General features: G+C 39.6%; 1 protein-coding gene across 1 annotated transcript in view; it reads left to right on the top strand.

Moving 5' to 3' along the window:
* The window catches only part of PIEZO2 (piezo type mechanosensitive ion channel component 2), a 318,116-nt gene that overhangs the window by 146,405 nt on the left and 143,929 nt on the right, over window positions 1-27,782 (top strand). The window contains exon 4 of the mRNA XM_050891534.1: window positions 4,572-4,614. Within this exon, the coding sequence (XP_050747491.1) occupies window positions 4,572-4,614 (43 nt within the window). The remainder of the gene's footprint in view (window positions 1-4,571; window positions 4,615-27,782) is intronic.

Below are 27,782 nucleotides of genomic sequence, written 5' to 3'. Positions count from 1 at the left end.
TACACAGGCACGTAGTTCTTAAAGTAGCCACTAACTCTGGAGAAGTGAGAAGGTAGCAGGGCTGTGGGTAATCACTGCACATGGTCATAGGGACCACAGGATCCATAGGACCTTTGTGCATGCCTGCATGGGGGTGGTATAGGAAGCATGTGTTTTTGCTGTTCATTTACAGTGCATGCCAGACTTCTCCCTAAACAACTACAGACCTCTGCTGTACTGGCAGATAGGGCATGATATGGCTCGAAGTGAATAGTTGTGCAACCTCCATGAATGGCTAAAAAACACTTATCCAATATTTTTCCCCAACATTGGACACTTAAGATTCATCTGGACAGGGTGCTGGGCCATCTTGTCTATACCATGCTTTTGCCAAGAAAGGTTGGACCAGATGATCCTTGAGGTCCCTTCCAACCTGGTGTTCTATGATTCTATGAATATGTTATTCTGTGTTTTTCCTAAGCCTACCATTGCACTTCAGCAGCTAGGCAACTTCATGGTTTGTAAAGGTGAGCAGCCTAGCAGTAGATTATGAGTCCTCTCATGCATAGTAAGTTCATAGTAAGCAGAGAGTTGTAACCAAACCAAATACGGAAACTGCCACATAAATAAAAGCCTACCTGTCAAAGAACACAACTTTTCATTTCAGAAAGATGTTTTTAATTTTATCTTATTAAATCTCATGTTCTTATACTCTCATTCTTATGCTAGGATTTCATTGAGTGCATATGTGAGCATGATGTGCATTTTACCATTGTTCCTATTAAATGTGAGCAGTAATTCTGGAAGTACATTATGCTTCATCTTTTTGAAGAATTTTAAAGCTAGCGCTGTTAATGTGAAACAGAATCTTTGGAACAGATGGGAATGGTCAGGCACTCAGGAGCAAATATTTGGAACAAAAGCTTAATTACATGCGTACCAGATTAAGGCATTCTTATAAACAGTTTTGGTATTTTTGACATGGTGGTAAAAAACAGAAAGCAAAGAGAAGCTAAATTAACTTAGCAACCGAAGTGTAGCAGTGGATTGATTTTGAAAGTCAACAGGTGAATGTTTTCCACAGTCCCAGCAGAGAGAAAGACTGAATTGAATAGCCAAATTCCTACTGATTTCTTTGGGAGCAGGATCAAGTCTTTAATTCGTGAAAAACTCCTGTTTTGATTTTAATGAGAGTTACGTGACTTAAATCTTGTTTAATGTTTTGGAAGCACCGGGTAAGGTTTAAATCAAATAATAAGTTTTCTAGACTTTTAATAGCGTTATTCTTCTTAGTACTGCTGTTACCTCAGGGTATTTACTTTTGCCTGTTAGTGCAGTGTAGAAGTTGATACTATTGAGAATGGAATTGGCAAATCTTGAAACAGAATGTTTAGATCATAAACATTTTAAAATAAGACTCCATAAAAAAGATGTATATTTTTTTAATATGAAATGTTAGTTGTGTTCTTGGCAGGCTTTGCTTCAGAGGAGTCACATGCATTTCAAAGAGTGTTCTGCTAGCCAGCTGTAGCCAAAAGATTATTTCAAACCAGTAGAGACCCAATTCCCTTTTCTCTTTTGTTTTTTTCCCTTTCTCTCTCTGCCCCCCTCTCCCCCCCATAGGACTCTCTATATATCATACAACTGAAGTGTAGCCAATCATGGGGTGAAAAATTCATGCAACTAGTATACACAACAGTGGAAAGCATAGGAACACTGACTAAAGATGCCAGTACTAGTCTGTGCTTTAAGACGTACTGTTGAGATTTCTTTTCTTCAACACTCTTCAAATCTTCAAACTTCAAAAACTGTTGAATACTCTTTCAGAGCCAGCAGGATTGCATAAACTATATGGAGAATTGCTTGCGTCTGCCCTGCACTTACCTGTGGAGTGGCACAGTCATCTTTTTAACAATGACTTGATTCATCAGTGCTACGTGAAACTAGATATACTCCAGGGGCATGCAGAAGGTGGTGGGTTTGGGGGATAACTCATAATAAAAGATGTTAATGGAGTGGTTCTTTATTTATTGCAATGAAATGCTGACAGTTTATTGTGCTACACATGATTTTTAGTTTTCATGTTTATTTGAAATAAATGTGTGTGAGAATGTTTGTTGTCCTGCTTTAAAGATATATTTAGAGGACTTCCTTTTATAAAATGTGCACTTAGTGTTGATGAAAGATATTGTATGTAGGTAGTTGTGCAGGCAGAAGTCTTGCCTCACCTCAAGCAAATACAGGTGCCACAGTAGAAGCTCCCTGTGCTGATCAAACAATGTGCATTGTTCAGTTATTCCAGAGCAGAATTGGACTCATTTTTTTCCATAAAGTAAAGGTAGAGCTTTCTCCACTTCAGTTTTGAAGCCTGTTATTGCTGTGTGCTCTGCTTGATATGGGCCTGAAATCCCTGCCTGCTTTGGACTGAATGGGGACAATTAAAAGTGTTTTTACATTGATCACTGGCTGTGGCTCTAGCTGTAACAGTCCTGAACAGAAAAGCTTTGTGTCCATTGCCCTAAAGTATCACTAGAAAAGGTTTTTAGAGCCTTTCGCTGAAAATATGTTTGTGACTGAAGTTTGAAGCGACTGGCGGTGAGAAGTTGAATGAAGAAGGTGTTCCAGAAGAGCATAATGTGGTATACTGACCACGTTTGGAAATGGCGGTGAACCTACCCCTTAGCCAACCCAAATCCTTCCTGTATGGAGGGAAATGTCGGACTTTGATTGATTTTAGGAGCATATACTTTAATGTAGTTTCTTTTCCTCTTTCTAAAAAACAGAGATTAATACAAGGAATTTATTTACTGCAGGCCCATGTTAACTTCATTCTTTGGCTGTCCAGTTAGGAACTGTGGAGGAAGCCTTGCACAACATAGGCCTATAAGGAAGTTTCAGTTTTTATTTGCTCAGTCTGTGATTTGCAAACCAGACAGATACTAGATAATATTGTACAGAAAAATTGTATCATTACTTTAGAAATTTACCACGTTCTCCTTGAGCTAAACTGGAAAGTTTAGTCAATTGAGTAGAAAGAATTCTGTTGCTAGGTTTAAAAAAACAAAACAAAAAACCAAACCCTCAAACCCAAAACTTCTTAGAAGTTGAGTTTTTAGATTCTTATCTAGATAGGCAGTAAGTGTCCTGAATTCAAAGATGAAAAGCATCTACTAGGTCTTATTCAAATATTTAATATATGCAGATTAGAGATAAATACCATACTACAAACACGGCAGGTCATTGATTTCTGAGCTGATACCTTTAACAGAATGGAAAGGTAATGATGGTAAGAGATACATCTGCAGAAGCTTTTCTGGCTGATAATATTGTGTCACCACTTTTCCCATACTAATTTGGCAAGTAGGACTTGGATTGTCAGTGGAAAAAATCTAATCCGTGATTTTGTTATAGTCTTTGTATGGGCACTCGCTGCACAATATGCATTTAATCCTGAAATTCTCCAGATTTAAATCAGACAAAGTTGCTTTCCTTCATGTCTTTCCGCTCTTTCTCAGTACTTCTCGGCAACATTTCTGCTTGTCTCTGAGCTTCTCTGGTGCTACTAAATGTCACTCACAGGGAATCTGTTTGTTCCTAATTTATATTTCCTTTTAGGTGACGGACTGCATCAGCAACAGGAGTTATTGTCACTTCTCTGATTTCAGTTTAAGTACAATGAAGCATTCAAAAAGAACTGTAGTTGCTTACATTGCATGCAGTCCTGTTACATTTCCCACGGGAGTGTAAAAAGAGAGCAAATGATGACCCAGCTTCATGTCTTCCTACATATTTGCCTTGCAGACCTGCATGACAAGATATTTGTGCTCTTAGTAGACTGTATTTATAATGACCACATAATGGTAGCAAGAAAGAGACTGGCAATAAGCAAAGAACTACCAAGAGCTGAAAACTGATCACCTAATGCTTGCAGTGAGGAAGGGGTATTTTTGAGAAAATCTAGGTAAAAGTTGTATTAAGTGCATCAGAAATACTGAGGGCAATTCTTTGGATGAGTCTGCCCATTTGAGTAGTTTGTGGGGCTGAGTCCTTGGTCGCTTTGAGAAAGAGTCCTTTGCAGCTGTTTGTATGGGTATGAAGGGTTAAACAATAAAGCAGAAATACATCTTCATGCTTTTGCTTAAAAATAAAAGGGCTGGATTTCAGAAGGAGCTGTAAAGCTTTCAGCAAGAATCAGGCGAACACTACAGTAAAATGAAAAGCTGAAATGTGAAGAGTGCGTGATGTGAGATGCCAGCTCAGCGCTTTCAGGAGTCATGTACAGATCACATTGCTCTAGGAGAGGAGACCACCCTTGGAATTGCAGTGAACTGTAGCAGTGACGGGCTGCTTTGCAATGTAAAGGAGTTATATAGGCTGATACCACTCCGCACAGTTATGTCACCTGGTGGTAGCCTCTCTTAGCAGTTCTTCACTCTGGGGAAAACAGACGTTATTTACAAGTACTTCTGTATGGGTGGAAGAATCACCTTACTATACAGATGCCATCTGCCCAAGGAAAGGCAAAGAGTAAGAGTGTTCATACAATAAAGGTTCTTTACTGAGGGTGTTTGTTTTTTCTCCTCTTTGTATAGGTTCAACATGGGAGAAAACATTACGGCAGATTGGTTTTGAAAGGTAAGCCATAAATTTGTTTCCTTACCAGTGCAAAAAGAAAAGGAAGAAAAACTGCATGGGCAAGTTTGCAGAATTATTTATTTTAGCTGATTGAATGTATCTATGACCACAAATTTAGAGAGGAAGTTATGCAGTGTCATGCACATATATGTTCAGCTTTTCTGTTTACGTCCTCTTCTCTTTCCCCAGTCGATCTGAAGCAACTTATTCACCATATGAACTTGGCTCATAATGTTTTTTGCTGGTGACTACGTAGCGTGCTAGTATTAAAAAAGGTGACACACTATTTGGGCAGAAGTCTTAGTTATGAATGAAAATATTGCGCTCGCTCATATTATTTTTTCCATGAAACTTCTAACCTGTGACATATTAGTTGACAAAAGTAAATGAAGTTGAAAGAGGACCAAAGCTGGCAGAGAGCTATTTAGCATCAGAGGAAAGTTCAGAATTCAGCATTCCTCAAGTGCAAGAACTTCTTGCAGCCAAACTTAACCACAGGTTCATCATACCAGAAACATATGTCTCTCTTGGAAATTAAACTAGGCCAAGCCCAGTAGAGTGATCTGATGTTGAGATTCAGATGGTCAATCTCGTGTTTATTCTACAAATGGTAAGCAGAAGAATCTGCTCTCCACTTGAGTGAAGTTTTGCTGTTTTCCCTCAATGGAGTGGCTTGCAGTTGTACACCAATGTGCTTGGGTCGCTGTTGACCAGGCAAGAAGGGATTTCTCTTCTCCATGTTGCATGATTGCTTACTGTGCATGCTGCCTGGGGCATCTCAGCAAACACTACAGACAATCAGGCCTTTCTGAAGTCAATAAATAGCCATACAAATCATATGAAACAGAAAAATAATTATTTGCTTCCTTTCTCACAAACAGAAAGCAAGCTGCATTTTTCTGCTGACCTTTACCTTGCATAAAGTTTTTATTACAACAAAACAAGGTTTTGTTACAAGACTGATGCTTAAGTTTAGTCACCCTAACTTCTACCTGTAATTAAGATTCTCAGATCTTGGCAGCAATAGATCAAAAGTTTTTTTCTACGTCATCCTTTTATAGGAGGAGTCTGCTTAACTAACACTACTTGAAGAAATAAATTTCTAAATACTTGACTTTCCCTGATCTCCATCTAGAAATGTGGCACGTGGGGGAAGGATTAAGGCTATCTCTAAATAGCTTCCAGGTCTTCAGGAGTTGTACCACAGACTTGTGGCCTCTGAAAGGTGGTCACCCATCTCTCTATAATAATATCTGTTTGAAGTGTCTAAGGAGATGCTAGTGTCCTAATGATTAGTAATTCTCTTTCTGTAGAAGGTGATTTTGAAAGCATCTATGTTATGATCCTGAGTGAGTATGCACAGGGTCAGCCTGGTTTACTTGTTCAGCTAAATATATTAGATTTCCATGTTAGACATTACGTTTGCAAAAATTGAAAGACAGTGCTCCTTTCAACATAGTAGACACAGAGTGCATGGAAAGATCATGTTTTGTTGTTATTCTCACAGCCATAAATACTACGTTGGTATATATTATTTTGGTTCTTCAAAGGAAACAGAAAAGGAAATCACTTCTGAATATGACAAAGATCTGTCGTGGTGAAAATTAGCTTTTCATTGGGACAGAGCTATCTTTGTAGCTTTACAGGCTTGTGTTAGTTTATAAGTAAAATATTACAGAACAATAAAAACACTGTTCCTCCACCAAATAATATATAGAGGTCAAATTCATTTCTGTTATAAATTTCTTGATACCAGTAGAGCCATTCCTGTAAAGACTTTGGCCAAACATTTTTAAACAACAACAAAAAAAGCCATTTTGTTGCCATATGTTTTTATCACAACTTGAAAATCCAGACTGATATGGAATATTTACCATTTTGTAGCTAAGGAAACATGAGCGTTTTCATTTCATAGCTTCCCACCAGTCAGAAATATTTTAAGACTTTAATAAGATCCCTAAATAAAAATATGTCTTTCCTACTGCCCTATAAGCTTAAAAATACCCCAATAATATAGGCAACCTGAGTAGAAAATTGCAGTCTTTCATAGTGTCAATATTTAGTAGTTCTGGATACGTTTCTGATCAAAATTAATTTTAAAATGTTTCTGTCTTGAATTTTTAATATTAGCAATTTTCAGAAGTTTTTTTAAATAATTTTAACAAACATGAAGTGAAGTGTACTACTTAACCTGTGGTTTCTGTTATATCCGTATGTAGATAGCATAACGCACAGTATCGATTGAAGGGAAAACTGTGATTCCATTTTGTTACAGCATCAGGGTAGGGGCTGTGGTTCATAAACATCAACTTGAGAAGACCCAGTGCCAAATCAAGAGTCAGACTAGAAATTCCTTAACTGTGACACCTTACTGGATGTTGTCTATTTAGAGATAGAGTGTTTTTAACAGCACTGCAAAAAAAGTTGGATATTAGTGAAAATTACACACTCTCAGTTGCTAAGTTTGATATCGTCAAGGGGTTCTTTTTAATTGGTAGAGCTTTTTTCTCAAGTTACATCCAATTTGGTTTCTTGATGAGCATTTCATTCAGCATGATATCATACATGTCTGAAGGGCACTACAGTAAAATATTGGTTCTTTCATCACCCCATTCTTCTTCTAAGATTACGAATTAGCACCTGCTGGTGCTGTTTGTCTCCATCAGAATGGAAAAAAAGGTAGTTTTGAGGAGTGCCACAATGAATTGATACCTTGGGTCTGTGGTTTGAAACTGCCAATGGAAAATGGTCAATTTTTTTAAGCTGAGTTCACTAGAAGTTCTATTTGTGGCAATTTCCAACTTGTGAGATATTTCAAAACAACAAGGAGAACCCACACTAGCTGTGTATGTGCAATGTATGTACCACATGAAACATGGAGAAGTCTTAGACTGAATTACAGCTGAGAAGCCTGCCTGAGAGGAGGCAAATATGTAGAAGAGATTACTGTGCAGATCCCATTATTGCTGTTCTAGTTTGAAAAGAAGAAAGGCTTTCAGATGGCACTTCTGCACCCTGAAGGATTGATTGTCATCCTGGAGTAACTTTAATTGAAGCAGCATGTTAGTTAGCACGGATGAGGTGAAGATTTGAATGTACTTGGCTTGCCATAATCATAGAAGAAAACGTGTTCTCATATCAGCTTTTTCAGAGAACAGGCAAAGAGAAAACAAGAAAAATAAAGTCCTTTAAACAGGTAGAACAATTAAGGTTTGGGTTTTTTTAAGTAATAATCTTCTTCCCTGTATTTTTAACACAAGCTTTTGTATGATGTGAATATATCAGCAATAACAAGTTGGTTGACTAACAGATCCATGAGTAACATATATATGAAGTCCAGTGTTAACTCCTTTATAGCAATATTTGCTTAATATCATATTGTATATGATCATATGTATTGTGTATGCTTAAGATCAGTATTTCTTATACCTTAAGGAATAGTTTCCAGAGTAACAAAGGGATACACATTGCTATACGTAACACTTCGATGCAGGAAGTGCACTTAACTTGCAGTCACAGAAGTAGAAATCTCAGGTCTGCAGGTCTCTCAAACCTGAGAGATTATTCTGGGAGTGTATCACTACGTGCCTTCCCTAGTCTTATTCTCTTCAGTAGTCATGCCTTTATGGCCACCGATAGAGACAGGATAGTGGGCTACATCTATGTTAGGTCTGATCCCGTACAACTGTTCTTGTATTATGTGTGTCAACACTAAGAAAAGAAGCAGTAGCAGCACATGTTTTGCTATTTAAAAATGTATTCTCTGCAAGCTGTTGACTTAGGCACACCTGAGTCAGCTGTGAAATAACAATAGCATCTAAATATGTTGTTTGAGCACGGACATTCTTATTCATGAGGAAGCAAGATTTTTAGATACACAAAAGGAAAGACATTCAAAGTAATGTCCTAAGGAGGAATATGTCTTTGCTTAAAAACTGGAAAATCCATGTAAAATGTTCCTCTTAACAGGCTGTTTTAGAGTGGATTGAGGAACAGGAGATGCGGACGCTCAGTTTACATTGCAGAAAATTAAGCCCGGATAATATACAGGTTATGTCATCACTGCTTTGTGGTTACATGATGTTTATTCTGCATTAGTAGGGTGTTTACATTGCTGTTGTCTTCATATCCTGAAAAACACAGAGGCACCAAGAGATCTGACTGCGAGGCTTTTATCTAAGCATTACTTGTGAGCTGAGGATGCTGCTTTTCAGTGCAAGAGAAATTAAAAATGCTGAAGCTTGAGTAAAGTAGCTGTATATCCAGGAAATGACTGGAGTTAAGAGCTTTTCAATTAAATGGAGCATATGTGGGTTTGATAGATTTAAATGAAAGTCTTTATGTTATTGATTGTTTTTTGAGACATTACAAATAAGCTGATTGTAACATACTATAGTATTCATCACCTTTGTCCAAGATGATCTTGACTGCAGTCCCTGACTGCATTTTCTGCAGAACATTTTGGAGAAATTTGGAGAATTATGAAAAATGTTAGCTTGTATTATGCTGTCCTACAAGAAACATGGTTTAAAATGCTGAGCACGTGTGATACCTGCATGTCAAGCAAACTGTCACCTTGCATGGTTTCTTTAATAATCTTTAATAAGCCAAAGCAAGTAGATTTGTGGGTAAATAGGATGACTTTTTTTTGCCACTGTTAACCTGGGGATTACTGTTCATTATTGGTGTGTGTTTAGATGACACCCACATATTCATGAAAATGTCTGGAAAGCAGCCAGCTGTGTTCTACTTTGTTCCAAATATGACTAAAAATGTGTTTCAGAAGGCATTGTTCATCTCACTGGCTTAAGATTTTTTCAGTCACACACAGGACCCAGTGGAAACGGCTCACTCAAACTCTCAAGTGAAATAGTTATGAACAATTAACAGTGACTGTGCTTGTTTCCTGGCTACTCTGGCAATTAAAAAGAGAGCTTAATGCACAAAGCCTGTTAAAATTTAAAAGGGAAGAGGATCAGGTCAGTCATTGAGCTGGTCTTCTCCTGTAACGCAGTCTGTAGGGTCTTTCCAGCTCATGGCTGGGGTGAGGCTTGCAGTGCAGAGCCTGGAAAGAGCCACGGCTAGCGTTGGGGCAACTGCCGCTTCCATACTGCAGAAAATTAAAACAAAAATAAAGACTTTTTAAAAAATCTAAATTTCACCAATTTGAGCTACCAGATGATGGAGGTTATGTCCTTGTCTAGTAGATTCAATAGTGATTACAGAAATGTCTTCTGTTGTTAGGTATTTGTTGATCTAGAAATGATCTAATAATTTTAAAACTTTAAATGAATGGTGTTGGGCCTCTTAAAACTCATTGTCCTGCAGGGTTTCCAGACTTCCAGTCTTCCTCTTATTACTCTTCTCTGAGTTGTAATTTCTAATGTGACTAGTAACTACTCAGCTACTAACAACGCATCTATTCGCTTTTTACTTTTGTTCCCGTGGTGTTTCTCTCCTGTGTAATGCTCTACATTATGGTTCCACAAAACAGACTTAAGAATGATTTAATAACTGTTATTATATGTTAAGTAAATACCAACTGTTTTAAAAAATATATATTTGAAGAATAACAGATGTGTGGTTATTACGCTTTTGGCAGCATTCGATAAGTATGTTTTTCATAATAAATAGCTGTTTCAGTGACACAGAGAAAGGAACTTCTGAGCACCAATTTCTTAGTAAAATGTAATTATCCGTATAAAAACCTGAGTTTTCCATATTGAAGATACAACTTCTGTTTCGTTCATAGCTTCAAAGTGATTCTGAAATTATTGTTATTTTTCTGGTATGCAAAAATTTGTTATTAATTTGAAGTTACGTGTTTATATATGCAAAAGTATGTGACTTCTGCTCTACATAATGCTAATATGACACGTCTGCACCATTTGTACAGCAGCAACATCTATGTAGAAAGTGTAACACGCAGCACCCCAGATTCTGGCTAAAGTGATGCTGAGGGTGAACGACAGTGAAAGCTGCTCCTGTTAGTAAAGTACTGTGTATTGACTTGTGGGCTTGTTATGCCTTTTTTTAAATCCTTTTACTATTTCTGAAGAATAAAATGGTAGTTGGGGATTGGTAGCTCTCACACCTCAAGAAAAGGAAAGGGAAAGGAGGTAGGAGCAGGGAAGGGAATAAGACTGTCAAGGAAAGAGGAAAAGACCAAAAGATTGCTATGTCAAGGCGAGACCCCGGATAAGAAGATTGGCTCCTATTAAGATATATTCCAGATCTTCTATGTATTTCAGTAGCTCCTTCAACTACTCTTCTAGTCCCACGGTGATAAGGAGGACAATCTGCATTGTTTTTGTCTGAAGCAAAATAAACTCAACAGCCCCACATGCCACAGGTAGGGAGACACAGCTTTCCCAGTAGACGCCAGGAGCAAGTTAGCTGTCATCGCTGAGAGATGCGTTTTTGTTCCTATGTTGGTCTCTGAGAGCAGACGGTTGTCTGCTTTTGCAGCTGCTCCGCACATGCCCCTGCTCAGTCTAGCCAAAAATATTGTGTATATCTTCCCTACCCCTTGCAGAGACTGAGAACTCAATTTCCGAAACCACTCGTGACATGCGGTGAGCGCTGGAATCCAGACACATCAGAGGCACTTCCCAAGCGCCTCCTTCCAGGTCTAGGTTGCTAATTACGAGCCTACTGGCGATCTGTTTTCTCTCTTTCCCCCATGCTTAGATTGCTTGTAACTTGCTGGGATATTTGATTGGTGCTTGGCCAGAGTTTCTCTGGGTGACATGTAAAGAATAAACAGAAAGAAGAGAATACCACTGGATTCTATAAATATTTATTATGCACAATTCTGGCATGGAAATCCAAGTACCATATGGTTTTCTATAGTGACATCCCCCACTCCTCCCCACACTCTTCAGTGATTTAGTAAAAAGAATAAATATATATTTGAAATATTAAGTAAGTCTTATCCTGATACCATGTTCCATAATTTCAAGCCCTTTCTTCACATACAGCTGAATCCTATAGCCCTTTCTTGGGCAAGGCTCCCATTGACATCATTTTGGGAGCATTGCCTCAGCCAGGGGCTGCAAGAGGCTGCAGGGTCCGATCCTTGAGAGGTTATTTTAAAAGAAACAGTGCAGTCTGAATGTGTTTTGCAAATATTGAATAATTTGAGTCTGGGAAGACAAGGAAAAATGGGTGCAGTGATGCAATTGGAGGGATGTGGGGAAAGCCCTGCCAGGCACCTCTTTCACCATTTTTTAAAAAATAACTATAGTAGCCTATGTGACTGTTTTGGTCTCCTGTCCCACAAAGCACTTAAGCAAGTGCTTAAGTTTTCAGCGCCCAGGCATGCCCCCTTACTTTGGCAGGGTTCTCTTTTACAGCATACCGTCCTTTAATTGCTTCGTATCAGAGAAATTAGATTAATCGATGTTTCGTTTATACTTTCTATTGCTGTGCCCATTCAGGCCTCACATTTGACAAGGGTTAGTTTCTAGCCTTCCTCAGCATTCTTGGCACATCTTTGTCTTAATATATGATGCCCATCGTACTTTTGTAGGAGTTAATGAATGTGAATTTATTCTGCAGTGATTACAGTTATGTTTGTTCTTTGAATAATACGGCAGATAAATGTAACATAGGAAGCTGAGGAGATGGGACCAATTCCCCACCTTCCCTTGGGAGGCTGTGAATAAAAGAGCAGTTTCTTGCTTATAACAGAATTGTTGTCTTCCGGGTGATATCTCAGTTTAGTAATTTCTCTGTCTGGCTGTTACCTAATTGATAGGTAGGATCTGGTGGCAGAGGACCACATCAGAAGGGCTTATTCGTGTCCTTCCAGCTGCAACGTTGCCCTTCTTTTCTCAAGGGGCAATGGACGGCATTCCCACGCACATGCATTTGTGTCCAGGTGAAGGGCAGCACAGGGTCCTGAGTCCTGGGAAGACGGGGGGACTGAGGTTGCTTTAATTTCATTTTCAAAGCTTCCCTAGTTTTGTTACTTCGTGGTGGCCGGGACTGTGGAATTTGTGCATGTGTGTGCTGAAGTATTCATGTTGTTTATAGTGTGGGAAATGGGGAAGAAATGTGTTTTCAGTTTCATTTGATATATACTGCATGCCTGAGGTTCTATCTTAAATTGAGTTTTCTTCGCTGCTCTGACAAAAAGTGAGACTTTGAAATAAAAGTCTGAGTTACAGAGAAAGCCAGAATCAAAACTGGATTATATTTGCAAAGAACAAAAACATTGTTTAAAAAGATATGAAGAAAACGGAAGGTTTTTTTTCCCTGATACTGTGTCAGTTGAAATCTTTTAGTCAGTATTAAATACTGAAATAGAAACACATTAAACCTAGTTTTAAACCAGTTTAACTGTGTAGATTTTATTCCAATGTCCACTTTTCTTCCAGTGTTGCTGAAAGCAGTGTGTAGTCAGTCCATTGTGCTCAGGCACAAGTTACTGTGAGTAAAGCTTTTTCTGGTTTCCTGTTAACAAACAATACCCTGTATTGGACATGCCGTAGTAGCCTGTGAAGTAACCTAATCCTGTTGCTCCCACTGAGAAGGAAATAATTTCAGGACAGCCGCCCTCGCCCCTACAGCGAGCATAATCTGAAATGAGATCAGAACTAATAAGTCCCCCGTTTTGGACTATTATCCCATTTACCACTTGTGTTTCATGGTGCCCTAAGAGCTGTGGCTTATGAAGAATTTCCGCTTTTAACTCCAGCTCTAGGCTGTATCCATAAAGCTGGGCAGCCATTCCCGTTTCAGGATGGTTTGGTTGTCGGCATGGAAGGACCTTCAGGGAGGCTCCATCTATCCTAAAGTAGCTCTTTTTGTATTTTTTCCCCAGCACTGCAGGGACATTTGCACCATCACTTTCTGTGTCGGATGAGCAAGTACCATACTCTCCGGGGGCAAATACAGCATCAATATGTCACAGTTAACTCCCGCGACTCCTGCTTAGAACTTGATTCATCTTCTGCTTATTCCAAGATATGGATTATATTCTGTTATTTGCCCTGCAGAAAGGGATCTGGGGGTGCTGGTCGACAGCAGGCTCAATATGAGTCAGCAGTGTGCCCTGGCAGCCAAGAGGGCAAACGGCATCCTGGGGTGCATCAAACACAGTATAACCAGCCAGTCAAAACAGGTGATTATCCCACTGTATTCCATGTTGGCGTGGCCTCACCTTGAACAGTGTGTGCAGTTCTGGGCCCCACAATTTAAGAAGGATGCTAAGGTTCTTGAGTGCATCCAGCGGAGGGCAACAAAGCTGGTGAAAGGGCCGGAAGGCATGACATGTGAGGAGCGGCTGAGGGCTCTGGGTTTGTCTAGTTTGGAGAAAAGGAGGCTGAGGGGCGACCTCCTTGCTCTCTACAGCTTCCTGAGGCAGGGACGTGGAGAGGGAGGTGCTGATCACTCCTCCCTGGTGTCCGGTGACAGGACGTGTGGGAATGGTTCAAAGCTGCATTAGGGGAGGTTCAGACTGGACATTAGGAAGCATTTCTTTACCAAGAGGGTGGTCAAACACTGGAACAGGCTTCCTAGAGAGGTGGTTGATGCCCAAAGACTGTCAATGCCTGTCAGCCTGTCAGAAGCATTTGGACAATGCCCTTAATAAGATGCTTTAACTTTTGGTCAGCCCTGAAGTGGCCAGGCAGTTGGACTAGATGATCGTTGTAGGTCTCTTCTCTTCTCTTCTCTTCTCTTCTCTTCTCTTCTCTTCTCTTCTCTTCTCTTCTCTTCTCTTCTCTTCTCTTCTCTTCTCTTCTCTTCTCTTCTCTTCTCTTCTCTTCTCTTCTCTTCTCTTCTCTTCTCTCCTCTCCTCTCCTCTCCTCTCCTCTCCTCTCCTCTCCTCTCCTCTCCTCTCCTCTCCTCTCCTCTCCTCTCCTCTCCTCTCCTCTCCTCTCCTCTCCTCTCCTCTCCTCTCCTCTCCTCTCCTCTCCTCTCCTCTCCTCTCCTCTCCTCTCCTCTCCTCTCCTCTCCTCTCCTCTCCTCTCCTCTCCCCTCCCCTCCCCTCCCCTCCCCTCCCCTCCCCTCCCCTCCCCTCCCCTCCCAATGGTCCTTTTAGTGTACTTTTTAAACTTAAGCTAACTTTTAAACTTAAGCTAGTTATAAGAAAAGCTGACTTTTTACAGATGTCATTTGCACACGTTTTGCAATATACTATCCTACCTTTTGCAAAATAAACACATTTGTTGTTAACAAACATGTCACAGAATATTTTTTGATATATTGCTAGTCATGGGTTTGTAGCCTTTGTGCTGCACACCTGTGAGACGGTGAAGAGAGATTCACCAAGTGAGACTTTTTTATAGAAGCTTTTCAGGAGATAGTCACCATAGGGCTAAAAACACTTAGACTAGTAATTGCTTCCTTACTTACCAGATTTTCTCAAAGCTGTCCTTATTAAAAAAAGTGATAAAACTATCTATCATGAAATATGTAAACATTCACTAAAACAACTTCATTTGTTTTGAGCAGATTTAAGAAATTTTCTAGGTTTTAATCCCCCATTTTTCTGTTTAAGCAATTATCTTAATGGTAACATAAACAATCTCTACCTAAAATGATTATAGTAATCATGGCTATTCTGGAGAGTACATCACTGTAATATGCCAAGAAAGGTATTTCCTCTGGGTAGATTGCAGCTACTTTGACACCTTCTTTTTAAACAACATCGAAAGCAGCAATGTGATTTTTCTAGATGTCTGAACACACAGTCCTTAATTATATAAGCAGCTCAGTAGACTTCAAGGATATGTCTCACGAGAGTAAACATTGTGGAACCAGGGTGAAAATTGATTGTTAGTGGCATAAATAAATAAACTAGACTTTAGGGAATATAGTTGATTCTCTAGAATTTAGAGAATTCTAAATTCTCTAACTTAGAGAGAATTCAAAAATTAAAAATCCAAGGTGGACATCACACCAGGTAGTCCAGAGGAAAATCACGTTGTTTGTTATACAAGTAAAGCACAGTTGTACGATCACTGTGTTTTAATCCTCTGCATGGATAGGCTAAAGGTCAGGAAGCCACTTACTCGCAGGAAGCATGACAGTCCTGCTTCCTGTTCAGCCTCCTGGGCACCCACCAACAGATCTGGTGTGCAAACATCCTGGAGGTGTGCAAACATTATCCTGCGGAGCGCTTGCAGATAATGAATCTCTTAATCGTGTGACATGCCTATGATAAATCTCAAGTTCAGCTGTGTGTAGACGAGAAACACATCAGTGTTATTAATTACAAGATGCTTTATGAATAGGCAGGTTCCCCACTTTTTTTCTTTTCTTCTTTTTTTTTTTTTTTAAGTTAGGGTTGTCGGGCCTGAGGGATCAAATTGGATTTATCTCCAGATCTAACAGAGCACCAGCAGTGTCAGTATACATTTGCCAGTGGTCCTACTTCCTCACTAGAGACTCTGTCTTACAGAGACTTGCAGTGATATCAGGACTGCTTGATCCTAGGCATATTTTGGCAAAAGAGTTGTGAAGAGTCTCTTTTCTTTAAAAAAAGGGGACTCTTGGATTCTGGAACCATTAAAAATCAAACAATTTAACATTCTGAACTGTTCAAAAGCATCAAAATAGCATCTTTCAAGGGCCTGAGTCACTTTGGGAGTTGAGTTTGTAACTCAAGAATCCTTATGACTCTTGAACATTTTATCTGTAATCTTTCTGTTGCAAGTGCTGGGAACTTAGCTGAATCAACGCTGCACTTCTGATTTTCCAAATGAAAGTGCTGCCCAAATGTATTTCTACTCCACTATTTCAAAAGCCAAAAATCCACTAATCCTTTTCCTTGGGTTTTGGGGTTTTTTTGATAGAAAAAATCTACTTTTGCTGAAAATAGTCTTGCTGTAGTCCTATGCTTCCTAATATGCCTGATGCTAATAAAATAACAATTTTACTACATTAAGCATTCTTCCTTCATGCTTGCATAAAATTTTAAATAGAAAACACTACTGGGGTAAAACTTCTCTTGAGCTGTACTGTAGTTAAGCATTATAGAAACTTTATAGTTGTTGCTTTTTCTTAGACCACACCCTGGGGAGCTGACCTTTGACATGGCTTCACATTGTAGCTTTCGTACCTGTTTTATCTTTTGTTCTTTAAGAAAAGTCAACTTTGAAATATACCCCACTTGGAGAAGTCTTTCAAACAAACCTGAAACTTATTTATTTATCAGCAGGGGTGAAGGTTGCTTACATACATCATAGTGTTTCTCTAACAGTAGAGCAAAGGTGTATTTAGAAGCCAAGCTAAATACTTTTATAAAGTTACTTCCCAATGCTTCCAGCCCTGTGGCTAGCTTTTGGGAAATGGAATAATTTAATAGCCAGGACAAAATAGGAATTAATATGGGCTTGTCCCATGCTTCCAGTCTTAAAAGTAGGTCTACTAGAGCAATTTGGATCAAGACAGAAATTCAAGTTTTGCACCTTAAGACTATCTCTAATTATAGTGACTTTGTAATTCTTCATGTTAAGGACAGACCTCACATACAGAAGTCAGTTTAGGGGGGGGAAGTGTTGGGTTTTTAGCATGGAACTATAAATCCATAATTTTGGGGCCAGTGAAAATTTTGATTTCCAGACAGAATGTCAGTATCTATAATTTCTGAAAACTTGGCCACTTATTTGTGGCCTGTTTGAAAAAGGTGAATATTTTCTGATATGCCTTTATTTTTCCTGCCTGTAAAGAGATGTCTGGTACTAGATACACTCACATGAAGATACCAAGGATATGTATGTTTGAGTATGTAATATTTTTTAGCAAGAAACAAAAAATAATTTTCCTTTTCCTTGCTGCATTGATTACTGCTTTTGCAGATATACAGATACACTCCCTGAAGTATTTTCATGGCTTTTCTGCTATTGTCAAACTTAAAGTAATAAATAAGTAAAAATTGGATGCCAAAAATAATCATGAATAGCTTCAAAGTGGAATGATTTAAAATTAATGTTATTTTTCTCCGGGTTTTTAACCTTTAAGAGTGAAGTTGTTTCACATTTCACAGCTTTTCTTCATAACTGTGAGAGCTGAAAATGGATATGTGTATTCTTTGTAAGGAGAAGTTGGTGACTCTCACAGTCACATGACTGCAGAAGGTGAAACTTTAGGAAAACATAGGGTCCCCAGTAAAGCTTTGGCAATTATCAAGGTAATGTTTAAGCTGTGAAAGACTCTTGCAACACTAATCGTGTAACTACATCTCAGTCTTAAAAGGGGAATAGTTTTAAGCTACCTTGTCTCCAGTATGCTAGCCTGATTTCTGCACTATGAGAATGGATCAAGCAACTGTTAGATATCTGATTCTGTAAACTGCAGACAACCAAACTGCCAGGGTGGAAACGGTAGTACAGTTTTTATATTTGTTCCATATTGCTGCAAACAGCAGCATATCTATCTTCTTCTGTGTCTGTCATCTCTTCTTCCCTCCCCTCCCACTGTCACTGCAGTGTCATAAAATTCCTTTCTTCTGCTTCAGCATGTAAAAAACTACTTTGGTTACTTTTTATTTATTTGCTGTCTTCTTGTAGCTTAAGTGTATGTGTGTGTTTGCCATCAGAGTGCATCCCCCTGCTATGTGATGACATTGGCAAGTGATTGCACAACCGAAAGATTCATTGCTATAGCAGATGCAGTTGTGAATGAACAGTCAAATCAGCTGTAACTTTTAACTTAAAAACTCGTCAGTGAAGAGAATAAAGCACATGAATGCGAAAAACAAGGATAAGAAGTCATACAGTGATATAAAAATAAAGCCTGACATAATTCAAAGGTGAAAGAATACATTTGTGTATTATTGTACTGTATTGTAGTGTATTATAATACTGTAATAGTATTCTTTTACATTCATTTAATAATTTTCTTCCAGCTAATAAAGTTTTTTTAAGTAAAAAACTGATTATCTCTGTATCTAAAGCTTGTTCTTCATGATACACTACTTGCAACAACCACACTGTGCACAAGTCCTAAAATGCATTTGAAGTGTGGTCAAATAGTCCTCTTTTTGAGAGCTCTGGAAATGCTCAGAATGACTAGAAAACTAAGAGAAATAAAATCAGGTACATGAAGGCCTTTTCTATATGCAAAAAAGAAAGTAGCTGAATGAACAGAAAATTTTAGTAGACTTTGTCTGTATGAAAAAGGAAAATTATTATTAAATGCTCTGGGCAAATGGTGAGCTAATGTGAAAGAGTAGTGTAAACTGATAAATAATTAATCAGAAAAGAATAGAGGAAATGAGTGAGATTTCTTTATTTCAGAAAGTAACAATTGTGTTGAAAAATTAGTCTAACCCTGGAAGAGAGTTCCATAGTATAGGGTTTTTCCCATTTTTTTGACATGAGTAAATGTTCTGTACTGACTCTTCCAAGCAGCCAGTAAATATTCTTTTCCATATGCATATGATGAGAAAAATGGAACAGAGGTTAACACCCCCGGTTCACTGGGGACTCATGTGGCCTCTGCACACTGTCAGAACACAAAGGAATATATACTGTTATTGTGAAATCTGGATGAATTATGGGAACTTACTGAGAAGCCAAGATTTCCCTTCATGGGCTACCATTCAGAGGAGAAAAAGACATGTGGGAGGAAAGAAGAGATGCAGGACTTGATGCTCACATCTGCTCCAGTTCAGTGCCGCTAGAAATCAGATCAGTCTGCCCCCATATTTCATTTCCTTCTGTAATCTTGACCAATAATTTTTAATTGGTATCAGCTGATCATCTGGCTCTCTCTTCCCATGGCAAAATGAGCGAGCAAAGAACTTTATCCTCCAACTACTTACTGTCCAAGAGACGATAAAACTTTGAAAGACAAAGATCTCTATTAATTTTCAGTGAAGTCTCTGAAACATCCTCCTAGTCAATCTCTTTTCATTATTTCTGGTATGCGTTTTTTTGGGGGAAACTGTGCTTTAGGAATCCATGTGAGCTGAGATACAGCTTTGTTAATTGCAGGCAGCATCATTACGATTTTTTACCTGGTGTATCAGCTCTCTTCAAGTCTGTATTCTAGGTGAAGGTGCTTGGAGAGGACCTCTCGAGAGCAGTTCCTGAGTCGGAAATAACACGTATGCTGCCACATCCCTTTGCAAAATCGTGCTTATAGACCAGACTCTTGGCTCCAGCTGCTCCTTCAGTCCTGTCTCTGGGACTTACTCTGGCAATGCTGCTGTTTTGCAGAAGTGACCGGTACAATTCCAACAGAAGGAGTCAGGGACGCTTTTTATGCCGTTCCCACTCCCTTCTCATTAGGAACGCTATAGGCTCTAACTTAGCAGCTTTTCATGGTGCATGTTTCAATTTTGTGCGTGTTTGCAAAACACTGATTGCCCATTGAGTTCAATATGGAATATTAACAATATGACCATGTGAGGACAGTTTTAATTAGTGAGCAGAAAGAGGGTGATTCCTCTTGTTAGTATGTTCAGCGAGAAGTCTGAAACCCAATAGGTCAAAACTGGATTATTTTTAAGGTTGATAGCATTGTAGTCTATGACAGGAAGATGGCAATAATTAAAATCAGTGCTTTCAGAAAAAAGTAAGAGACTGTGGTGCACCTAGTATTTCCTGCTGTATTCCGCGTTGGTGTGGCCTCACCTTGAACAGTGTGTGCAGTTCTGGGCCCCACAATTTAAGAAGGATGCTAAGGTCCTTGAGTGCATCCAGCGGAGGGCAACAAAGCTGGTGAAAGGGCCGGAAGGCATGACATGTGAGGAGCAGCTGAGGACTCTGGGTTTGTCTAGTTTGGAGAAAAGGAGGCTGAGGGGCGACCTCCTTGCTCTCTACAGCTTCCTGAGGCAGGGACGTGGAGAGGGAGGTGCTGATCACTCCTCCCTGGTATCTGGTGACAGGACGTGTGGGAATGGTTCAAAGCTGCATTAGGGGAGGTTCAGACTGGACATTAGGAAGCATTTCTTTACCAGGAGAGTGGTCAAACACTGGAACAGGCTTCCTAGAGAGGTGGTCGATGCCCCAAGCCTGTCAGTGTTTAAGAGGCATTTGGACAATGCCCTTACTAAGATGCTTTAACTTTTAGTCAGCCCTGAAGTGGTCAGGCAGTTGGACTAGATGATCATTGTAGGTCCCTTCCAACCATTCTGTTCTGTTCTGTTCTATTCTATTCTGTTCTCTTCTGTTCTGTTCTGTTCTAGTAGGAGGCTTAGATTTTCATGAGAGGGAGGTGTGGAAGGGGGTCATTCAATCTAGCAAATGTTAGCAGAGCACAGTATGCCTGTTGTCATCTTGATGCTTCTCTTCCAGCCCCCTCCACCAGAGTGTTATACTGGCTGTATATTTATGACAGGAGAATTCCCAAATCCCATGGTGGCAGCTTTTAGGTTTTTTTATACGACACCAGTGGTTAAAAAAGCAAAAAGACTTAATAATGCTCACAGGTGGGCCTTAGATAAAACCAGGGAGACAAATAAGAGATCGTGAGGCACATGGTTGTAAATCAAATAGGTAAATTTGTTTTCTGCTAACAACTGCAGCACACGTGCAGTCAGCAACCCAATGAGATTAAACAGGAATGAAGCTTAAAGTTGAACAGGGAAATTTTTAAAAACTTAATGAGAAAATAATCCATTTCTACCACATTGAAAACAAAAGCTGAAAACTGGATAGTTATTACTCTATGTCATTTCTAACAGCATGCTACAGTAGTCTAGGTAGTTTGCAAAAAGAAGAGCAACCTCATGTCAGTTAGGTACCTACAGATTAACAGATGCTATTTGAAGTAAAGGAGTATCATGAAATTGAAGGAAGTGATGGCAGAGCAATCTCTAACTGAGGCTTCATAGTTACTAAGTGTTAGATTTTATATGTCAGATATGTTCTCCTTGCTACCTGCAAGTGAGGAGAAATTTTCTGTGCACTCAGACAATTGTATAATTTCCATGTAGAATTCTTGTGCCTCTGAAGCGTGTCGTCATGTCATGTTGATCTGATGGTCTGGGCTGCCTCAGCAACGGCATAAGGTCCTCTCAGAAGTCGTCTCCATTCAGGATTTATCCAACTGTTTGCATTAGGTTTTTAGGTTGCTCGTTTCCTGCCACCCCTTGTGCTTATTTTCTTTTCAGCTAAATTAATTTCGGCTAACTTTTCTCATGCCATTTAACCTAGGGATTCAAAGGAAACCAACATCTGATAGAAGGTATTTTATGGCTTGCGTTGTTTGAGCACTTGAGTTGTGAGACTGTTGTCAGTGTTTTTCTTGGCATGGCCCAGCCTCCTGCAGTACAGTGGTAGCTGGGAGCAATACAGTGGTAAACCCACCAGCAGCAGAATGTGAGCCAGTCTTTGTTTTAATCTGGAGAGCAATCAGCATTGCAATTAGTATCCAAAAACTCTCTAGGACGCATGCTTAACGGTTTGGCTTTGTGTTTTATTTTGTTTTTGTTGGTTTTTGTTCATGAATAAATCATGTGAGATCTCCAAATAGCAATTGGCACGTGAAACATAAGGAAGACTGTGGCCAGTGGAGTACTAACATACCATGTACAGGGTCTGACCAGCCTGCTGCAGTGTGCTGACAAAGGGCACCCAGCTGGGAGGTAAAAGCGGGAGCACTTGACTTCAGCTCCTTTTTGCCCCATTTCGATGTGAGCAGTCCTGTCCTTTTCAATGCTCAGCCAAGGTAAGAGTCTCCCACACTGGCAAAACACTACCACAGTTGCCTCCCACACCTGAGAGAGGTCTTTGGTGGCCAAACATCCCAGCCATTGAGCAGATAGCCTCAAGCAATGCAGGGAACTAGTCCTCTCCCCTCCCACATGTACGTGGGGTGTTTGCCACCCAGGAATTGTATCATACGCTCCATTTACAGAAAAAGAAGAAGTGACATCTCAGGGTGTTGGCACATTTGGGTTGCCACTGATGTCTACCACTCTTCTTTTTTGACTTGATGCTGTAGAATTGAACAAAGTGCACCAAGGGTAAATCAGGATGTTTCTTTTGGCCAGTTTTAATGGAAATCAGCTGGGGGTGAGGGGAGATGTTGCACACATGCCCCTGATGGCCAGAGCCAGCTTCCTGCAATGCCCATGTGCTTTTGCCTCTAAGCCACTGGGATTTTCAGGCAGGTGACGGTGGGGAAGGTTAGACGTTGCCTTCTGTCCTGTCCCGCTTGACGCTGCGAAGAGAAAGATGGGCATGTCCAGAGCAAGCAGGGTAGGCTGGGAGCTGTTTCATGTGGAAGAACTGAGGGTCTTGCTGAATGGTCCCATCCCTGCAAATGTGGCACTTGGATAGTTTTGAATTAGGAATGGGGCTGGGAGGGTGGAGGGGTCTCCCATGCACTCACTGAAGCGCAATGGGCGCTCCAGCTCGAACCGTGGCGTTTCCTAGTGGCTGCATGCCTTTCCTCTGTATTGAGGGTTTGTAAAATGACAGTAATTTACAATGTCGCTTGCTGTAATTGGGGGAAATATTATTCCCTCCTCATCTGCAGCTGACTGGAAAATCTAGACGTGTTGTACTTTTTCTGTGATTATATTATATGCTGGCTATAGAATGAAATAAAAAGTAGTTTGAAGTGATGATCTGTTTATGCTCCAACCAGTGAAAGCTGCGGAGAGAGGGAGCAAATATGTTTTGAAATAATCACTGAATGTCAGCCTGCTTCAGTCTTTCCAGCACTTTCTTTTAGTCAGGAATATTGTGGAACATATGGATATCTGTGTGCCTTTATGTAAACACTTTGCTGTCAGTCACCAAGTATTTATGAGCATTATGGACAGATTTAACTGTGAATGTTTTGCAGTGATCAGTGAATACTGAATTAGTGCGTTAGCCAAATCCCTATACAACGTGTGCGTAAGTGAGAAGCGAGAAGTGTACACACTCGCAATGGAAAGTCTCTTTGAAGATTTCAGACCAAAATGCACCTACAGCTCAGGTGTCCTCAGGTCTCTTCTGCTCACTTTGGCTCTGCCTCCATCTGGGATCACATTCCCATTTTGACCTGAAATAATTTGTGCTGCGGATGGGCTTGTCATTTCCACAGGGCTGTGGGGGCTGGTGAGCACAGCGCCCTGGGTGTGGAGGGGAATGTGCTCACTTCCCCTTGGCTGTGCAACATCAGTCCTGCTCCACATTTGGAGCTGCGGGACACGGGCAAAGCGAGCTGGATGTTGTACTGTCACGAGTCTGGCAGTAGCACAGCTGAGCGCTTTGCGTGATAGCTGCTAAATCCCAGCTAAATTTTATGTCTTCTGCGTGCTGCCCTGGGCAAGCTGGAATTTGGCCTTTATTAGAAGATCAATGAACAACAAGAAACAGTGGGCGCTTTAAAAAAGAAAAATTGGCATGAATCAACATTTTACATATTGCACATATCCATAATTTCTTAATGTTGAACGTTTTATGCAAGCAATGAGGCACCAAAAACTCGGCAATGTGCATTTAGTTTCAAATAGCTGCTCTCTCTCTGTGTAGCAGTGTTTGGAAAGCAAATGTTTGGTTAATACGTGGTTAAGCACTTTTGCAATACAGAAAGTGTTCTTCATTGCAAGGTATCTTTCCTGAGAAAGCGAAGTGTACTTTTGGTTTTTGAATCCATGCAGGCATAGTTTGTAAGCAATGATTAAGATTTTACAAATACTTCAGGAGCCCTTTGAACTTGTATGTTGGGTAGGTCAGTGCATGCTAAATATTTTGGTAAGTAGTTTTCTATGCATTTTTGCTTCCCTCTTCCTCCCACTCTTTTACTTTGCATGACCAAAATTCTCTCAAAGTGCAACTTCAGGTATTTTGGGTAAAACACATGGCATGCTCTGCATAAACTGAGAGGACAGTCACATTAAGGCAGTGCAGGATTAAGAGTGATCATGCACAGCCCTGTGGATATTACTATTAATACGTTTGTATTTTATTTTTGTAACATAATTTATTTTCAATTTGTGGGTGAGCACGAGGTAAGGAAATGACTAAAGGCAGACCTACCAGTGCTCAGCAACATGCATACTTTACCCATGGCGGAGGTTTGCCCTGAGGGTCGTGTCAGGGTTGCCATGTGAACCAACATCATATGTAACTTGTCTTTTGAACCAGCAGGGACAAGTCATGCCAGCATGAATATAGACTGTGAGCATCCTGTGTTCACTGGAGTGCTGGTTGTGGCTCAGACCAGGTCCGCAGTCCTCAGACCCAGATAAGTTAAGTGTGGGTTTCCCAGCAGAGTATGTGCAGAGGCAGACACTTCATCCTTAGTTGAAACTGAGAGAGGACAAGGGGCCTCTTTAACTTGTTTCCAGCTGCAACCACCCCCAAGACCTACTTCCAACAGCAAGGATCAGCAAGCACATCTCTAAGGCAATCTGGTTTCTAGCCTTTGGTACCTTCAAAGCTTCCACTATTTTTGGATCACAGAGAGGATACTAGTGATAAACAAATGAATCATTCACAGTACCACATAGCACCTGTGTGATACTGCCAGTCCACATTTCCAGGGGACCATGCTTGTGATTCTTGGGTCTGATTTGCCTCCAATCCAAGTGATTACAGTTGCAGGTGAAGCCCATGGGAATTGTGCTGTAAACATCTACGGTGATGCATAAATTACTCTGAAATATTAGATCCACTTGGAAATATCAGATGTCTCACAGTGACCAAACAAGATGAATGGAAAGTATTAGCATCTATGCATCTCTTCCTTAGTTTATCACCTGTAAACTGTTAATACAGTGTTATCTAATTGCAGTTTTATTAAATCAATTAATTAGAAAGTAAACAGGTGCTATAGAAAACCCCTGAGGGGAGAAAAGGTAGTATAGTATGCAGTGAATAAGACTTTTGAGAAATTTTTAGAACTAAGATAAAAAATAAGGTTTAAAATACTTTGTATACCCAGTATTCAATGTAAAATCAAGCTTTTTACATGGCTTTAATCTGGAGGCATTGTTTGATTTACCATTTAACATAAGCTTAACATTGTGATATATTGCTGATGCTGAATTAATTTGAGTTCTGTTTAAGAAAGACTGGTTGTTCTTTTTTTCCCAGTTTTTTTTGTTTGTTTGTAACAAAATATTAAATATTTAGAGTTTGAAGACTGTTGTTTTTCGTTCTATATGTGGAGTATTTTGTATATTATTATGCATATTGCTTTACACATGTGTTACTATATATTTTACTTTTTTCTATTGAAGCCATTGCAATTTGAATTCTAATAGCTCTGCTGCTTTTCTGGCTTTATTCTGTAAATCTGAAATAAAGAGGAAGGTAATGTGTCTGCCATTCTAAAGAAATGAAATCAGACCAGGTAAGGCAGTATTAACACTTCATTGTTCACCAAAGCTTTGTGCATGCAGTAGAAGATGAATAATTCTAATTTGTAAGAAATAGTTATTCTAGAAAGGAAAAAAAATGAAAATTTTATTTTCAGAAAACTCAATTGCTGATTTCTGGAGCACCACGCAAGAATGTAATGTTTAAATTATGCTGGCTTCGCTTCTTCAAGGCATTTGATTTTTGTTTGACTGCTAGTGAGTGTACATGAAGTAAGAGAGCGGTTTTAACCTGCGTGTCCACAGCTAACTCTATGCTCAATGCAGATAAACTGGGAAATTTTGCCTAGTAATTTCTTTAGCACCAGTGAACTTCAGAAGTGGACCAGGGTGACACAGTCCTAGAAAAATTCTATATAAACACCGAAAATAAGATGATCTCTTTTTAAGGTAGTTTAATTTTAAAGTATACAGTTGAAAACAACAGGGGAACACAGATTGACTGCTGAGGAAACTGCTGGTTTAGGGGTCTGATGATATGGTAAAAGTTTCACATATTGATGCAGAAGTCATAAAATCCCTTTTGTCCCATGAAATTTATTTTTGTTACAGAGGAACTCTTGCAACCCTAACTGTAGTAGTCCCTTGTCTTAAAAAATATGTGCAACGTAATTTACTTGGTCAAGGGAAGGTAGAAAAACATTTAAAACCCCGGACTTTTTTTTTGGGGGGGGGGAAGCGGTGTTTTCTTCTGCATCCTGTAAGAAAGAATGAAAGAGGGGGAAGATCATTCTAAAGCTGCTGTTTACTGTAATTACATTTCAGAACATGTTTCTGGCTGAGTTGTAAGCTTCAGTCAGAGGTATCTATTGCAATTAAAGTTGCCCTGTAGGTAAATGATTCAGTTTAGGTGGGTAAATGATGCTGTACTAGCTGTAGATCAAGGGCTATGACCAATTCATTGTACACTGTGATTCTTGCAGGGATTAAAAAAAGCTGTTTCTCTAGGAGATCTCCTGAATAGGTTTCCTGTGCTTCTGTTTTAACTTTGTCGTTAGAGAGCCTCTTTTGGAGCAAAGAGCACAATGCATAGACTGTTATCAAATGCAAAATATGACCATGTGTGAATGCGCAAATAAAGTGAGAGATGTTTGTGGAATGATTGCAGTATTTACCATTCTTTTTTGTACTGCCAGAGATAACAAGTGGGAATAACTGATTTTTGTTTTAGCTGTTGCTGTGAAAAACTGGGGAGCAAATTGCTTGAGGTCGAATGAAGCAGTTTATTATTCTGCTTTACAGAAGAGTATACATTTCTCTATTTTCAAGTGATCTTTTGTTTCCTTTTTAATTATCACAGTGAGGTCAATTTGTTTTGCTTTTCATGGGGAGATGGGGACAGCATACACTTGTGACTGGTTTTGGTGAATAAACTATTCATGTGCAGAATTTTTCCCTGCTCTGTGGTTAAGTATCACTGTTCAGGCTCTCTATTGCTAGCCTGAACTGTACATTACATCTTTCACAACAACATGCTAAATGATTTATTTTGAAAGATCAGAAGCACTTGGTTTGGGTTAGTGGAAAGAAATGTGAGCTGCAACAGAGGCAGTGCTCCCGCAGGGGTTTCCCCTTGTTCTGGGGAGTGGGATACGCGAAGGAAGACCCAGTGTGGCTCCATGGGAGTACAATGTGAGGAAGGAGAACCTGGTGCAACTAAGAAGCACTGGTATTTGAAGGCTACCACCTTTTAATTTGTTTGTGTGTGAGTGGTTGAATCTGATGGACTTGTGCTTTAAGTTCAGAAGTGAGGCAAAATTTATTTTAGATGGGACTGCATAGCTGTGTACAGAAAAAACTCGCAGAAGTATTACATAGAAATAATCTGATCCGTTTTTTAATATGAGACTAGCAAATTTATACTGTTCTTACACTAACTAATACTGGCTTC

This window comes from Gymnogyps californianus, chromosome 2 (genome assembly GCF_018139145.2).
Source record: "Gymnogyps californianus isolate 813 chromosome 2, ASM1813914v2, whole genome shotgun sequence".
NCBI lineage: Eukaryota > Metazoa > Chordata > Aves > Accipitriformes > Cathartidae > Gymnogyps > Gymnogyps californianus.
The sequence above is the reverse complement of the archived record's forward strand: the minus strand, read 5'-3'. Positions and strand labels throughout refer to the sequence as shown.